Below are 16,924 nucleotides of genomic sequence, written 5' to 3'. Positions count from 1 at the left end.
TTTGTGAGATTAAGAGTCACTTATGGTTTGTCTCCCTCCCAATCCCATCTTGTTTCATTTATTTGTATGTTCTTTATGTATTTTGGATATTAGCCCCTTTTCCGATATTACATTTGCAAATATCTTTTCCTATTCAGTAGCTTGTCTTTTTGTTTTGTTGATAGTTCCTTTTGCTGTGCAAAAGCTTTTTATTCTGGTGTACTCTTGACAGTTAAATTTTGCTTTTGTTTCCCTTGCTTTAGAAGACATATCTAAAAAAACGTTGCCATGACTGATGTCAGAAATTGCTCCTTGTGTTCTCTTCCAGAGTTTTTATAGTTTCAGGTCTCACATTTAGATCTTTAATTCATCTTGAGTTTATTTTTGTGTGTGGTGTTTAGAAAGTGTTTCTTTTTCATTTTTTTTACACATAGCTATCCAGTTTTTTCCAGCCTTATTTATTGAAGAGATTATATTTTCTCCATTCTATATTCTTGACTCCTTTGTCATAGATTAATTGTGATAATAATCACATAGTTGTAGCCTTTACTTCTGGGCTTTCTGTTCTGTCCCATTGATCTATATGTCTATATTTGTGTCCACACCATCTTGTTTTCATTATGACAGCTTTGTAGTGTATGTTGAAACCTGGTATTGTGATACCTCCAGTTTTGTTTTTCTTTCTGAGGAGTTTTTGACTACTCAGGGTCTTTTGTGGTTCCATACAGGTTTAGGATTTTTTGTTGTTGTTGTTCTAATTCTGTGAAAAATGCTGTTGGTGTTTTGATAGGGGTTGCATTGAACCTGTAGATCGCTTTGGATAATATGGACATTTTAACATTATTGAGTCTCCCAATCCATGAGTATGGAGTATTTCTCCATTGATTGTGTCATCTTCAATTTCTTTCATCAGTGTTTCATAATTTTCAGCATATAGGTCTTTCACCTCTGGGTAAGTTTATTCCTAGGTATTTTATTCCTTTTAGTGCAATTGTAAATGGTATTGTTTTTAAATTCTTCTTTCTGCTACTGCATTATTAGTGTATAAAAACGCAGCATATTTCCATATATTTATTTTGTATCCTGTGACTTTACTGAATTAATTTATCGGTTCTAGTAGTTTTTTGGTGGAGTCTTATATATAGCATCACATTGTCTGCAAATAGTGCAGTTTAACTTCTCTACCAATATGGATGCCTCTAATTTGTTTTTCTTGTCTAATTGCTGTGGCTAAATCAGTATTTTTTCAATGAAAATTCTCGTGAGGCCTCTAAAATGAATATGGGTTATAATATCAAAAATCTTTGCTGTTCTTTCATACAGGGAGAGTAGAATGGTGGCTGCCAGGGGATGGAGAGTGGAGGAAATGGGAAAGTGTTGGTCAAAAGGCACAAAATTTCAGTTTATAAGATAAATTGTGGGGATATAATGTACCGCAAGATGACAGGAGTTAATAATGCTGTATTGTATATGTGTGTGTGTGTGTGTGTGTGTGTGTGTGTGTAAGTAGGCTTCATGCTGGGCATGAAGGGGGCATGAACTCAAGATGCTGAAGTAAGACCAGACATGAGACCAAGAGTCAGATGTTTAACCAACTGCCATCCAGACAACCCACTAAGATAGTAGATTTTAAGTGTTCTCATTGCACACATAAAAAAGGGTAACTATGTGAAATGATAGATGTGTTAATTACCTCAGTTCGGGTGATCATTTCCCATATGGATGTCAAATCATTACATTGTACACCTTAAATGTATACGATTTTTGTCAATTTTACCTCAATAAAGAACGGGGGAAAATGATTATCATATGAAAATCCATTGTTAGAAAGTGATAATTAAGAATAGGAGACGAGAAGCCATAAATATAAACTTTTTGGATCAATCTCCTAATAGTTTCCTATGATATCGCCTTGCAATGAACATTGTTTTGGAACCTGATATAGTTACAGAAGTACTCTCACAAATTATCATCTTCCTTTGTTAGAGGATGGTTATTTCATTTATGTTGTCTTTATCTGAGATCAGAATTGAGGTTAAATTGTTTAAAATAGTGATCATCTTACTCACAAATCAGGTGAATTTCCCTTGAATTGGAACACTAACGAATTTATTTCTACGTAACATCTAGTAAATATAGGAATCCTCCGTGACCATATATGGTCAGTGGCGAAAGCTCACAGGAGAATGAAATTACAACAGATATCTTTTTCAGTGAAATAGCTAGTTGAGCTATTTCCCCACCCAGTTGCCTGGACTTTTGTCTGAATAAACCACACAGAAAGTTTAACATATAGATATAACCTGCTTCCTGAATTTTGTCTTCCTGTCTCATCCGGAAGATAGCACTCAGTGAAAAAGTACGAGTCTCTCAGTGCTGGGTTTAATAAAAAATAATTTTAAAAAACCCTGGTGTCATGCTACGCCAGATATCAAATGTCTTTTTAAAGTACTACTGAGTTTTCAAACTATTAACTTTTATCAATGTCAACACAGCATTAGATGAGGTTCTGTGAACTCTGGAAAAGAACAGAACACATGAGCCTTCCCCCAAAGAGCTTATATGGGGGTCACATGAAACAACTAGAAACAAATACATAATTATTATATACACTTAGAAAATGACCAGGACATGACATAAAATTAAATATTCTGTGATGAAGATTTTGTATTTAAATGTATTTAAAACTAGAAATCCTAAAGGAGTGGCTGGCATCCAGCCCAGGTTGTCCCAGTCAGAGGCACAGTGTAGATGTCACATTCCCCAGTCCCAAGTGACATGCAATGAGTGCAGGCTATAAATAGGAAAAGGCAGACAGTTTACAGTATCTACTAGTCTTAGTTGAGCAAGAGCATTCTGATGAAATAAATGAACACACAAACGGAGCACGAACATAATGTAGAAACAACAAAGTCAATACAGCTTTGGATGGCAACTGAGGGAGAAACCTCTCCTTTTCTAGAAAGTCAGAAGGGTGTGGCAGAAAGACTATGAGCTTTGGTTTCGGGTACAGTGAAATTTGAAAACTTTCAAATCCGGGCTCTTGCATGAACTATAAAACTGGGCGCATTATCTAACCTCTGCAAATCTCATCTCCCCACATCTGCTTGAGGCTACTAACTTCAGCAGCTGATACAGCATTAATTCTGTTCAAATGAGTTAACATCTCACCGTGTTACTGTTAGTCTCTCTGTCTTCTTCAATAGATTGGGAGCTGCTCGCAAAAGGGATTTTGTCCTAAGGGGCTTGGTGCTTTGAACCAGGACACTGGAGAAGGCTCTCTCTCACTCTTGCATGAGCCGAGGAAAATCCCGTGAGCCAATAGGAGCTTTGGAAGCTGTCTGAGCACCAAAAACGGAGAGAATTCGTGAGGGGGGTGAAAGCATTCCAGGCCCGAGCAACAGCTTCTGCTTCAGCAGCTCTGAAATGAGTCAGAAGGTGGGGGTTTGACGGACGAGATTCTGAGGCCCAGGCCGTTAGAGGCTTGCGGGGTGTTCTGGGCCCGTGCCGTGTGCAGGTGAGCACAGAGGATGAGAGGAGCCTCCAGACAGAGTCCTTGGCAATTGGAATGAGCAGTGCTGGGGACCTGGAAGCCCAGAAATGCTGCTGTTGAAGCTCCAGACAGCCAGTCAGGAAGTGCTTCTGGGGTGGGGGACAGGAGGTCCCAGCGCTGCAGTTCCGGAGGGAGTTGAAGGAAACAGATTGGGGCAGCATTAGTCACTTTTTAACGGGAGGGAAAAATGCAATACAAAAGCCATTGAATGTAGTGGTTAAGGTGGTCCTGAGGCTGAACCATGTGGGTCACTTGCAGGCTTCAGCTGTGTGACCTTAGCAAAATGATTTAGACCTCTCTGAATCACTATGCCCCTCCTCAGTGAAATGGGGATGGTCTCTGTCTCCTAGGGTTATTAAGGTTGCAAAACAAATTGACACATGCAGAAACTTAATAAATGTTTTCCGTGCTGGCTAATGGACTTAAAAGAAAAAGACATCCAGAGTCGATCAAAGACTTTATGTTTCAAGGGTGGATTTCATTTGCTTTTTATGTTTTTTACTGGTTCGGGACTCATGCTCCTTAAGTATTATATTGCATTTGCTGTTTATTGGGAGACTTCTTTCAAATTGGGTCCCAGGTCCTTAATTTTAGATGGTGACGGGCAGCAAAAGTGTCCTGTTGACCTCTCCAGGTTAAGAAGTCTGGCAGCAAACGAATATCCAAGTTGCACCGCTCCTGGTTGTCCACCCTGACTTCAAAAGACAGCCCGGTGTTGCAGTCCTGCAGGGTTAAAACCTTACACCCAATTCTAACTTCTCTCCCTAACCCCCATATCAAAATCATAACCAGGTCTCAGTCTTTCTTTCATTGTAATGGCTCTTAGGTTCAATACTCCTCAATTTCCACTTTTTCCTTTCGCAGGGCCCCCCACCCCTGTTTCCCTTTCAACAGACCTCTGATGACTTCCCAAAGCCAAATTAATGATCAACCCGTTAGTTAGGACACCACTGACGTGCTTTATCTTCCTTGGTCGGGAATTCTCCATCGTGGCTCTCTGAGTGTTAGAGCGAGTTCAGATTGCTAGGTTTGGTATTAAGGCTTCCCGCCCAACAGCCATTCTCCAAATTCTCAGCTGGGGGATGGTGCCTTGACTCAAAGCAACTCACCCACAGCTCCACCTTCCAGAACGCCCCTTCCCTAGCCTCCTGATGAAATTCCATCCCTTCCAGAAGACCTGGTTTGATCCCCACACCCCCCAGGAAGCTCTCCTTGGCCCATTATTACATCCCTAAAATCCTTTATTACTTGGGGACCCCACCACCCCTCACACCACATCATCTTACACATTCGTGACTTGGTCTCCGAGGGTGGGACCGCATGTTTTGGCCGAACTTCCATGTCACCAAGCAGAGATCTGGCCTCAATAAAGTTGAGAAACGGGATGGATAAAGGAACACGCTCCTGGTCCAGCCCCTTCTTACTCACTCGGCACCTACTCCCTCAGCCCAACAGAGTCTGACCCAGCGAGTCCGACCTCCGGACGCCGCCAGGAGCACCGGGGGCGACAATGTTCCTGAAACCGGAGCATTTCCACGCAGCCCGCCCTCTGCCTTAACCCTGACCCGAGGACCGTGGCACAAAGTCCCGCGCCCTGCTCTTCCGTGGCAACTGGGCTGGTTTAGGGACTCGCAGCCACCAGCGCGCGTGACCCCGCAGGGTCGAGGGCGACGCCGCGGGAGCCGCAGGGGGATTCGGCGGCGCCCCTCGCCCTCCCCCTCGCGGCCATTGGGCAGCCTGGGCGGCGCGCCCTGTGGACGGGGCGGGGCGCTCCCCATCTCCCCTCGCTCCCCTCCCCTAGTTCCTGGGGTGGGGACGTCTGGAGAGGGGAGGCGCGTAGGGGCTGCCGAGGGGCGTCCGGTTACGTCTCCGCCTTCCCCAGACTGGCCCGCGGAGCCGCCAGGTTAGCAGGACTTCGGTTCGGGAACGCGGGGGCCGCGATGCGCCGGAGCGGGGCTGCGTGGACGCGGGCGCTGCTCCTACAGCTGCTGCTGGCGGGGCCCGGGGGCTGCCTGAGCCGCCAGGAGCTCTTCCCGTTCGGCCCGGGACACGGGGACCAGGAGCTGGAGGCGGGGGACGACCGCGTCTCCTCAGCCCTGGAGCTGAGGCGGCCGCTCCGCTTCTTCGACAAATCCGGCATCGACTCGGTCTACGTGAGTGCGACCTCCAGGGCGGGCGGCGGGGGCGGCGGGGGAGGAAGGCACTGGGCCGAGCCGCCGTCGGAAGGGTGGCGGGGGCGGACGCGGAGGCCCGCGGGGTCGGACGGACGTGGGCGTAGTGGGCGGGGGCGCGGGGTCTCCGGGCCCTCGCGGGCTCCCGGCCTCTCCCGGGCGGCCGACGTCTCCGCGCCGCCTGGCCGCTGCCGCCGGAGGAGCACGCGGGTGTGGGGAGTCCCCGTCTGCGCGGCGTCGCGCGCTCCATGCCCGACCGGGAAACGCAGGCATCGCGGGACCCCGGGACCCCGGGCCGAGTCTGCCCTTCGGCAGCTGTGGGCGGCCCCGCCGCCGGGAAGTCGGGCCTCGTCTCGCCGCTGTCCTGGGCCTGCGGGGACCGGACGCGGCCCGGGAGGAGCCCGGCGCGGGCGCGGAGCCTTCGCAGGGCAGAGGCCGGAGCGGGGTCCCGGACGGCGCGCGGGCCCTAGGACTTGCGTGGGTGCGGGGGCAGGGAAAGACCGCGGGAGCGGGCGTCTGCGCGCGGACCCCGGACCTGTCCTGGCAGCGAGTCCGCTCCCCGCTGAGCTCGTTTCAGTCCAGAGTTTCGGTCTGGGAAAGCTGGGCGACCCGGAGGTCCAGTCTCCTGTAGCAGAGCGTTGTCACCATGGGGGGCCCCGCCGGGGAGCGGACCCGGGTGGCCTTTAGCTCTTTGGAGCCTTCTCAGGACTGGCCGGGCCCGGGGACGCTGTCACCTCGGTGAAGTCTTCCGCGCCGCCGCCTTCCCCAGCCGCTCGCCATGTGGATTTCATAGAACGCGGTGCGCATTCCAGAGACTGGGCGGGGGGGCCGGGGCAGACAGGGGCTGGAGTCTGTCCTGCCATTATATTTTTAATTACATAAACTAAAATCTGCAGGATTGCCCAGGAAGTCATTATGTTGAAATCCAGATAAAAATATTAAAACAAAAAGTGCCTGAAGTAATAATATATGTGCTTACTCTAAAAAAAAAAAAAATTAGTTTTTATTTGAGAGAGTGAGCGAGAGAGAGAGAGAGAGAGCACGCAATCAGGAGCGGTGGAGGAGAGCAGAGGGAGAGGGAGAACCAGCCTCCGAGCTGAGCGGGGAGCCGGATGCGGGACTCCGTCCCAGGACTTCCAGATCATGCCCCGGGCCCAAGGCAGACCCTTAACCAACTGTGCCACCCAGGCACCCCATATGTGGTTATTTCTAACGTTATTAAATAGGTGTAACAATGTGTCCAGTGGGGGGGGGGGGTCAGATAATTACTTTATTTTCAACATTGTCTTGACAGTAAACAGTATTTGAAGACACCTGCCCTGACTAAAACGTGACATGCGAATATCTGGGACTTCTCTTTGTGGTGAGGTCATTAAGAGTTACTGCTATACTTTGTTGCCTGCATTCATAATGGAAGGAAATGCTAAATACCAGTTAGGGGTTATTGAAAATACAATTTTTTTTTTCCTTCTTAACAGACCCACTGAATTCTTTTGTTAAATTTGGGACCTCCTCCCCCTTTATTTGTGGCATCAGACTAACCACATCGCATTCTAAAAACCTAGAAAAATCTATTGCTAAAAAAGGATTTCCGGTCAAACCCTACCTTCCAGGTCCCCTAGGTTTAATCTGCATTTCAATGAGAAAATCCCAGAGCACTGTTGGATGTTCTGTCTGCCAAGGGTTGGGTTGCCAGGAAACTGAGTCTGAAATGGAGATCAGCAGGCAGGTTATTTCACTGGGAGGGGTGAGCCCCTCACATCCACACCTCTGGAGGGGAGGGAGGTGCAGAGGGACTGAGCTGAGGCCGACTCTGAGTGGCTGGCAGTCCAGGCACAGGGTTCAGCCAACCCTGGGAGCTCTGAAGTGAGATGGCTTTCCCAAGCTTTGAGGTATGAGAGGACTCACGGTGCCTCACAGTGATCGGTTGGTTGATCAGTCAGTCCTTGGATGAGGGCTGCCCTGGAAGGAAGAGTGGGCTGGTCGAGGCAGTCCTCAAAGAGGACTGACAAGGGAGGGCTACATGAGTCCAGGGGGGCCCAGTGTGATGGCCGGAGTGGACAGGGGAATGGATGGGAATGTGCTCAGGAGCTATGTGGTCTGTACCATCCTGGGCACCTGGCTGAGGGAATGAACGGTCCCCGAGAAGGAAAACAATTATTGGGTGAATGTATCTCCTTGTGTCAGGGACTTGCTAGTTTTAGGTTATTTACTCCTCAAAACAACCCGCCTTTCAGATGAAGAAATAATAATATTCTTTTCAGATGAAGAAATAATAATGAACACTGGTCCCAGAATTCCAAAATCCTGCCAGATGTTTCCACCCAAATGCCTGTGTGGTCCCTTGAGGTTCCACGTGGTAAACCGAGAAGTACTCACGTCCCTCCTCCCCCCAGCTACTGTCACTACCACTTGCTTTTCCTTGCTCGCAGTGCCTTGTGAGGGTTCTTACATTGCCTCTAGGCTGCCTTATGCCATCCCTTTATCCATTTATTCTGCAAATACTTATCAAGAGCCAGGCACTATTTTAGGCACTTAAAATACAAGTGACCAAAACAAAAAATCCTATCCTCAAGAAGTTTATGTTCTAGCAAGGGAATGGGACCAAGAAAATAAACAGCAAACATAATAAAGTAAATTATATAGTATTTTAGTAGGTGATATACCACAAATGTCAGGGGTCTGGGAAGGAGTGGGCAGTTGGGTGGGAGTCTGGAATTTAGAAGAGAATCCTAGACTTTGACTATAAACTTGGAAGTCCTTGGCATATAGATGGTATCTAAAACAAGAGAACTAAATGAACCCCACCATGGGAGAATATGTAGATAGATAAGGTCCCAGGGGGCCTCCAACAGATCAGGGAGAAGAGGAGACGGCAGTGGGCAGTGGAGGCTGACAGGGCTATGCAACGAGGAGGAGTCCTGGAAGCCAAGTGAGGAAAGTGTGTCAAGAGGGAGAGAGTGAACCGTCATGTTAAATGGGCCCCAAAGGTGGGGAATGCGAGTTGCCTGTTGGCTTGAATAACATGGTGCTCGGTTCCCCACGATGCCTTCACGTTCATGGCAGGCCTTCCCATCTGTATCTTTCATGTCGTGTTGGCAATGACACTTGCCAGCTTCTTTTCAGCTTCTTTAGTGCTCCCCGCACCCCCCCCCTCCACAATCTTGACTTCAGAAGACCGTGGGCTCTTTGGCTTGGGTTCAGAGCCTCAGTCTACCATTGTGGCTTCATTTCTAGCTTTGTCTTAACCCTTTGCAGAGAGGAAATTATGCCTTACTTTTGCCCTTTGCTTATTCTTTTATTCCACTTCACTTACCTCTTACCTCTCAGATTCTTTCCCATTCTCTCAGAGTCAACGCAAGTCCTTCCTCCTTCCTACCTGACTCATGCCAGCGACTGCATTCATCTCTCAGTCCTTAAACTCTCCGAACGCCGGTGCTGTCTGATTTGGAGCTTAACTATTGACAGATGTTCGTCTGTCTTCATTTTCATTTTAACTGTTCACCTGGACTATCAGTAGGTGATGTAGAAAAAGGGAGGTCTCTGCAGCCCGGTATGTGTGGTCTTGACTCTCCCTTCTGCCACTGACTTGTGGATCCTGGAGAAGTTATCCAGCCTCTGAAAGCCGTGGTTTGTTCATCTGGAAAACAGAGACATCACTGCCTTTCCCGTGAAGTTTTTTGAATATCCCTGAATTAATGTATTGAAACTGCTTATCGTGTGGTAATGTGCTCTCAAACTACAGGCTTTCTTCTGCATTGATAGCTGAGAGTGTGTGTGTGCGTGTGTGTGCGCACATGCGTGTGTGTGTGTGTGTGTATGTTTAAAGTCAAAACCTTCATTCTCTATTTTATTCTTGTTAGTACTTTGGTGCTATATATTTTTTTTTAAAGATTTTATTTATTTATTTGACAGACAGAGATCACAAGTAGGCAGAGAGGCAGGCAGAGAGAGGAGAAAGCAGGCTCCCTGCAGAGCAGAAAGCCCGACGCGGGGCTCGATCCCAGGACCCTGAGATCATGACCTGAGCTGAGGGCAGAGGCTTAACCCACTGAGCCACCCAGGCGCCCCGGTGCTATATTTTTGATGTAACTTTTGAGAAGGACATTTCGAATGTAACAGGCTCGTGCTGGCTCTGTCAGAGGCTTCTACAAAAACATGCCTCTTGTACTTTTACACACAAATGTGCAGAACCATAACATCTGTCAAGGTGAAAACTCCCTGGATTTTTTTTTTAAAGATTTTATGTATTTATTTATTTGAGAGCTCGAGCGTGGGTGCACGAAAGAGAGTGCAAACATGGGGAGGGGCAGAGGCAGAGGGGGAAGCAGCCTCCCACTGAGCAAGGAGCCAGACAAGGGACTCCATCCCAGGACCCTGGGATTATGACCTGAGCGAAGGCAGAGGCTTAACCCACTGAACCCCCGGGCTCCCCAGCTCCCTGGAATTTCTTAATGTATGGGGACGTACAGCAAGGCAAGAGAAAGCATCCTGTACAAATAGTGTTTCAGCTTTCAGGCCATACACTGTGTTTCTAGTGTAACTGGAGTGCAACTTACCTATATAAACACAGACTGGAAGCACCAGCTCTTTAAATTACTTTCGACCTCATAAACGGAGCCAGTCTGTTCCATGGAGGTAACGCTGGTGCTGGTGGCACCTTGAACCCCCAACCTCGAGATAAGGAGTCATGTGCTCTACCAACTGAGCCAGCCAGGCACCCCATAGTTCAACTTATAACTGAGGCCAAATCCCTTCATTTCTCACCCTCTTGTTGTTTCTGGTCTTGTTACTTATAAAATGGAGAGGCTTGACAAGATTAGCTCTGAACCCCATTTAATTCTGGATTTTTAAAAAAGATTTTACTTATTTTTTTGACAGCAAGAGAGGGAGCAGAAGCTGGGGCGGGGGGCGCCTGGATGGCTCAGTGGGTTAAGCCTCTGCTTTCTCCTCAGGTCATGATCCCCCTGGGATCGAGCCCAGCATCGGCATCGGGCTCTCTGTTCAGCGGGGAGCCTGCTTCCTCTCTCTCTCTCTGCCTTCCTCTCTGCCTGCTTGTGATCTCTGCTGTCAAATAAATAAAATCTTAAAAAAAAAAAAAAAAAAAAAAAGAAGCGGGGGAGTGGGAGAGGGAGAAGCAGGCTTCCTGCTGAGCAGGGAGCCCAATGCCAGGCTCCATCTCAGGATGCTGGGATCATGACTTGAGCGGAAGGCAGATGCCTAATGAGTGAGGCACCCAGGCGCCCCAGAGTTTGGATTTTTAATATTCTTTGAGTGACCCAGTGTTGAATAGTTACAGGCACTATTTCAAGACACTGGATATTATTTCTTGTAAGATGCAGTGCAATGTTAGGATAGGCCACCTGTTCATGCAGCAAACACTTCATCGGCCGCCTGCTGTTCCAGGCACCGTGCGAGGCTTCAGAGATGCAGACTGAAACATCAGCTTGTTTCTGCTCTCACGGAGTTTTCAGCCTGCTGGGGAAGACGGACATTAAATCGATAACTGGCCAATTGCCCCTGTGATGTGTGCTACAAGGGAGAAGTCTGTCCTTATATTGTGGTGCCACCTGAGCTAGCTGGAGGGAAGAGAGCTGGAGGGAAGAACTTTCCCAACCCAGCTGGAACTACAGGATGAGTAGAGCTGAGCCCTGTGAAGAAGGCAGGCTCAGGACTGTGGTTCAAATGGAGGAAAACTAACTGTGTATGAGATCATGAGTGTCGAGAGAAGGAGCTTGTCACATCACAGGAATGACACGAAACCCAGATGTGAGAGGGCAGGCCTGCAGAAGGACCCGGCAGAGCTAAATGAGACTTTGTCACCCCGGTCAGAACCCTCCCCTCCAGGGGAACTGCGCAGGGCAGGGCTTCCAAACTTCCCACCGTGCCCCCAAAGCCTCACGTGGCCCCACCTGCTAGTCTCCCGCCCCCACCCCCTCTCTGTTCTCCATGCCAGCCAGGCTCCAGCCGCACCCACTTGCCTTCTCTGCCCCCCACCACACAGCCAGCTTGTCCCATCTGGGTCTTGGTACTCGGCTCTGCTTGGGACACACGGCCCTGATGTCCTGTGGCTGCACCTTCCTGTCCTGCGGATGGGACACCCGGACCCCCTTTGTGATTGTTTTTCCGATCGGCCTTATCTTCATCATGGCATGCGTCCCTTTCTAAAAACCAGGCTGATCATTTATTCACTTACCTGTTTGTTGGCTCTCTTTTCCTCTAAAGCCTGAGCCCTAGGAAGGCAGGGTTTGCTTGCCATATTCGCCCCCGTTCCCTGGTTTGCTAGCAGCCTGTGGCACACAGTGGGCGCTCTGTTATGATTTACTGAATGAATGAGTGAACGAATACTAGGCATTTTTCATCTTATTCTGTTAAGCAGAGGACTGCCATTAGCACTTTCTAAGTAGAGGAGAGACATGATTTATTTTGAGAAGATTCCCACTTTTTTTTTTTTTTTTAAAGATTTTATATATTTATTTGACAGAGATCACAAGTAGGCAGAGAGGCAGGCAGAGAGAGGAGGAAGCATGCTCCCCGCTGAGCAGAGAGCCCAATTCGGGGCTTGATCCCAAGAACCTGGGATCATGACCCAAGCCGAAGACAGAGGCTTTAACCCGCTGAGCCACCCAGGTCCCCATCCCACTTTCTTCAACAAAAAAAAATGGCATGGGAGAAAAAGGAGGGAGGACCCTTATAGATTCAAAGAGATATGAGAGACATGTTAACCAAGTGGCCCTTGTTGGATCCCGATTGAAACTAAGTAACCATGAAGGACATCTTTGAGACCCACTGCTTTTCTAGAAGAGATGCCTAGGAAAAGATTGACAAGTGAAGTGATTTGATGTCCGAGATTTTATTAAATAAAATAAAATTTAGTTTTTAAATAAAATCTAGAATACTTCAAAAAAGAAAAAGTAAACATGCACACATGTGGGAGGGATGGGTGAATCGGGAATGGGAGGCTGTTGCTGATCGCAGGAGCTAATGGGTGAGTGTCCCGGTGTGCGGCTGCTGGTCTCCTTTGTGTGTCGCAATTTTCCAGTGTGAGTCGTCTGGTTATAAAAAGTTTTAGAAATTTATGCCGTCTCCCAGGCGGAGGATTTGCGGGGACAGGGTGGAGGAGGAAGAGAGACCTCCAGATGAGAGGTGGTGGCGGTGGTAGGTTCCAGACCTCTCTGGAAGGTGGGAGCGAGGGGTCTTGCTCGCGTGTTATCCCATCTGAGACACCCAGCAGCCCTGCGAAGTAGCTCAGGTGGGTCATGGGATGAGCATCCTATTGTGGAGCAGCAAAGTGACCTGCACAGCTAAGGCACTTGTCGGAATTCACTTACCGAGTATGGGCTGGAGCTCGAACTCTGATCCTCTGCCTGCCAGTTCTGTGGTCTTTATACTGTGCCACATTGGATAACACTTTGTTCTTTTCCTTTCTATTCATCTGTTTACTTGACGGTATCTTAAGAGCCCCGGTTCTGTACAGACTGTGGGGCCGCAGTGCTGCGGGGCATTGTGCAATGGTCTCTGAAGGTCACGCATGCATCCACGGCTCACGAGTGCACGAGAGGACCCACCCGTGCATCCAGCTCCTCCCCACGACATGACCCCCGTTCACCTCCACATTGCGTGTGAGGGAAGCTGGTTCTTAGCCCTTCGGGAGGAGGTTTCATAACTGCTTTTGTCCTCAAGTAAATTTTTTTCTTCCATTTAGTTTTTAATTATAAATGTTTCGAACACACACATAAAGGGGAGAAAATAATTCCATGGGCACCCACAGGCACATTAACCTAATAGAGGTTGCTTGCAGTTTCCATATTTGTTTCATTAATTTCCCTTTGCTGGTGTACCAAGGTAAATTACAGTCTTCTTGATTTACATCGCTGAATGTTTTAGTAGGCGGTCCTAAAATAATAAGCATTTCTCTATACAACCAGCCTACCACTATCACACATAACAAAATCAATAATAATTCTCTATTATCAGTTTTTTTTTTTAAAGATTTTATTTATTTGACAGAGAAATCACAAGTAGACGGAGAGGCAGGCAGAGAGAGAGAGAGGGAAGCAGGCTCCCTGCTGAGCAGAGAGCCCAATGCAGGACTCGGTCCCAGGACCCTGAGATCATGACCTGAGCCGAAGGCAGCGGCTTAACCCACTGAGCCACCCTGCCCCCCCCCCCATTTTTAGTTTATGTCCATTCCATGTCAGAGCTCTCCAGTAGTCCCAAAGCTGTCCTTTACAGGTAGACTTACTCAAACTGGTCTACAGAAAGACAAGCATTCCATGTGACTATGTCTGTTTAGTCTGGTTTTTGTTTTTGTTTTGTTTTGTTTTAAGATTTTATTTATTCAAAAGAGACAGAGAGCATGGGCGCTCATGCACACAAGGGGGAGGGGGAGGGCAGCGGGGGAGGGAGGAAGAATCCGAGGCAGATTCTGAACTGAGCATGGAGCCCGACAGAGGCTCTGAGATCATGACCTGAGTGGAAACCAGAAGTAGGAGGCTCAACTGACTGTGCCACCTAGGAGTCCCTCTTTAGTCTGTTTTAATATTGACCTCCCCCATTTGATTCATTGGTTTATTTAAGAATCACTGCCTGTTGTCCTGTAGGATGCCCCACCTTCTGCATTCCACTGTTTCTCTGGAACGGGGTTTGGCTTGTTAATTCCATCTCCGTATTTCCTGAAAACTGGCCATCTTGAAAATATTCAGGTTAAACTCTTTTTTTCCTTTAGAAATACTTACAATCTTATTTTATTTTATTTTTTTAAAGATTTTATTTATTTACTTGACAGAGATCACAAATAGGAAGAAAGAGAGAGAGAGAGAGAGAGGAAGAAGCAGGCTCCTCGCTGAGCAGAGAGCCTGATGCAGGGCTCCATCCCAGGACCGTGAGATCATGACCTGAGCTGAAGGCAGAGGCTTTAACCCACTGAGCCACCCAGGCGCCCCACAATTTTAAATTAATTTAGGAACTAGATGCAAATTGTTAAAAAAAAAAATAACTTGTAAAAACAGGGAAAAGGGAAATTTCTGTCCCACCCTGGCCTTGAGCCCCATACTTCCCTCCCTAGAGACAGTCACTGTTGATGATTGTTTATTCATCTCCCTGCAAAGAGATTCTCAAATGTACAAACATAGGTACATGTATAGCCACCTGCTGATTTTATATATCTCCTTGACGTTTTAAATACCAGCTTTAGTGACATATGATTCACATACCATAAAATTCACCCCTTTAAAGTATACAATTCAGTGATTTTTCATATATTCAGAAAGTTGTACAATCACCACCACTGTCTAGCTATGGAATATCTTGATTGCCCTCAAAACAAACCTCATATCCTTTAGCGATCATACCCCATATCCCCCTAATCTACTGTCCATCTATATGGATTTGCCTGTTCTGGACATTTCACATAAATGGAGTCATACAATATGTTATCATTCGTTACTGGCTTCTTTCACTTAGCATAGCATTTTCAAGGTTGTTCTTCCATGTTGTAGTGTGGATCAGTACTTTATTCCTTATGGCTGAATAATATTGCTGTTTCGTCCATTCATGAGTTAATGGATATCCAGGTTGTTTCTCTTTTTTGGCGATTCATGAATAATACCGCCATGAATATCTGTGCGCAAGTTTTCGTGTGGACATCTGCTTACAGTTCTCCTGGGTGTGTACTAAGGAGCGGAATTGCAAGTTGTGGGGTTCAAAACAAGTCTCCCTAAAAGTGTGCGCGTTAGCATGTGGGTTATTTTGAGCAGAAAGCTATCAAGATCAAATGGGCTTGAGAAAAGCGTTCATCCCCGCTTTAACGACCTAGAAGAAAGTAAGTTGGCAGTCTTTCCCAGAATGAGAGTTTTTATCAGAGATAAGTTTTTTTCTGAGTGACCCATCTACATGGAAGACAAACGTCCAATGATCAAACATCTGCTCTCAGAGTCCTGTGAATGTCCTTACTCTCCTATCTCATTCCTTAGTGCAGAATGGTGTATATGCCTCGTTTTACCTTCCTGTCTGGGAACATGTGAACGTGACCCCCACATATGGTGCTCCTATTCATTCGAAATTAATTTTATCCTGTTAATGTGTCTTGTGTCAATTTTATTCTTAGACCAGTCAGAAGAAATTTTGAGGGTAGAGGTAAATTTCACCTCCCCAAACTAGGTCATGTTGATGCGGGAACAGAAGGCTGGCTGTGAGGACAAAGCAAAAGTTGACACCTGCAGCCTTTCTCCACCCCCACTCCTGGGTGGGACACATGTGACATTCTTTAGGAGTCTCCCAACTACCTTAATGTTAATAGCTTGCTAAAAAGGGCAAAACGACCTTGGCAATGGCAAGGTTCAGCTGTATGAAAGTTCTGTTGAAACCTCCCTTTTCCTTACCTCTCCCAACTCCAGGGTACATAAATGCCACCCTTCACAACCCTGGGCAGCAGTTCTTTCTGTCCACGGGTCCTGTCCCCGTGCTCTAATAAACAACCATTTTGCACCAAAGATGTCTCAAGAATTCTTTTTTGGTCATTGGCTCCAGACTCCACCCCACCGAACCTCACCGATGTTCTAGAACTTCATCAACATGGTAACTCTGTTTAACATTTTGGGGGCTATCAAACTGTTTTCCAAAGTGGCTGCACCAGTTTATGTTCCCACCAACAATGTATGAGGGTTCCAATGTATCTGCATCTTCTGTTGAACTTACTACTTGACTTTTTGATCCTAGTCAACTTAATGGGTGTGAAGTGGTATCTCACTATGGTTTTGATTTGCATTTCTCTGATGGCTGGTGAGGTTGAGCATCTTTTCATCTGCTTATTGGCCATTTATATATCTTTAGAGAACATTTACTCAAGTCCTTTGATCATTTTTTATTTGGCATATTAGTATTTTTATTACAGAGTAGGTTAAACTTTACTTAGGATATTTTACGAGTGAAGTCACGTATGTTATAACATCAGGAAACAAGTGATGTCTGATTATTACTGTACTAGCTGCTCCTGCTAATGAGATGACGGCCGGATCTTGTCTGTCATGTTTTCCCCCTTGAGAACACTGAGCAAGCTGTGGGATGAAACTTAAGCCTTACGCAGCTGCCCCTTTCCCACCAACCTTTTAATTAATCTTAGTATCCATTGATGATTTCTGCTTGAATCAGTTATTAAATTAAGTGCTGTCAAGTGGTGTTTTAGTTTGTTTTGTTGTTGGCTTTTTTGTTTCTCTCATGC

At 46.9% G+C, this 16,924-nt stretch overlaps 1 protein-coding gene across 1 annotated transcript in view; it reads left to right on the top strand.

Moving 5' to 3' along the window:
* Positions 1 to 5,289: 5,289 nt before the first annotated feature.
* The window catches only part of NID1 (nidogen 1), an 81,067-nt gene continuing 69,432 nt past the window's right edge, over positions 5,290 to 16,924 (top strand). Inside the window, exon 1 of the mRNA XM_004777759.3 lies at positions 5,290 to 5,685. Coding sequence (XP_004777816.1) covers positions 5,473 to 5,685 — 213 coding nt within the window. The 5' untranslated portion in view covers positions 5,290 to 5,472. The remainder of the gene's footprint in view (positions 5,686 to 16,924) is intronic.

Source organism: Mustela putorius, unplaced genomic scaffold, assembly GCF_011764305.1.
Source record: "Mustela putorius furo isolate JIRA1106 unplaced genomic scaffold, ASM1176430v1.1 tig00001075_pilon_pilon_pilon, whole genome shotgun sequence".
Lineage (NCBI taxonomy): Eukaryota > Metazoa > Chordata > Mammalia > Carnivora > Mustelidae > Mustela > Mustela putorius.
The sequence above is the reverse complement of the archived record's forward strand: the minus strand, read 5'-3'. Positions and strand labels throughout refer to the sequence as shown.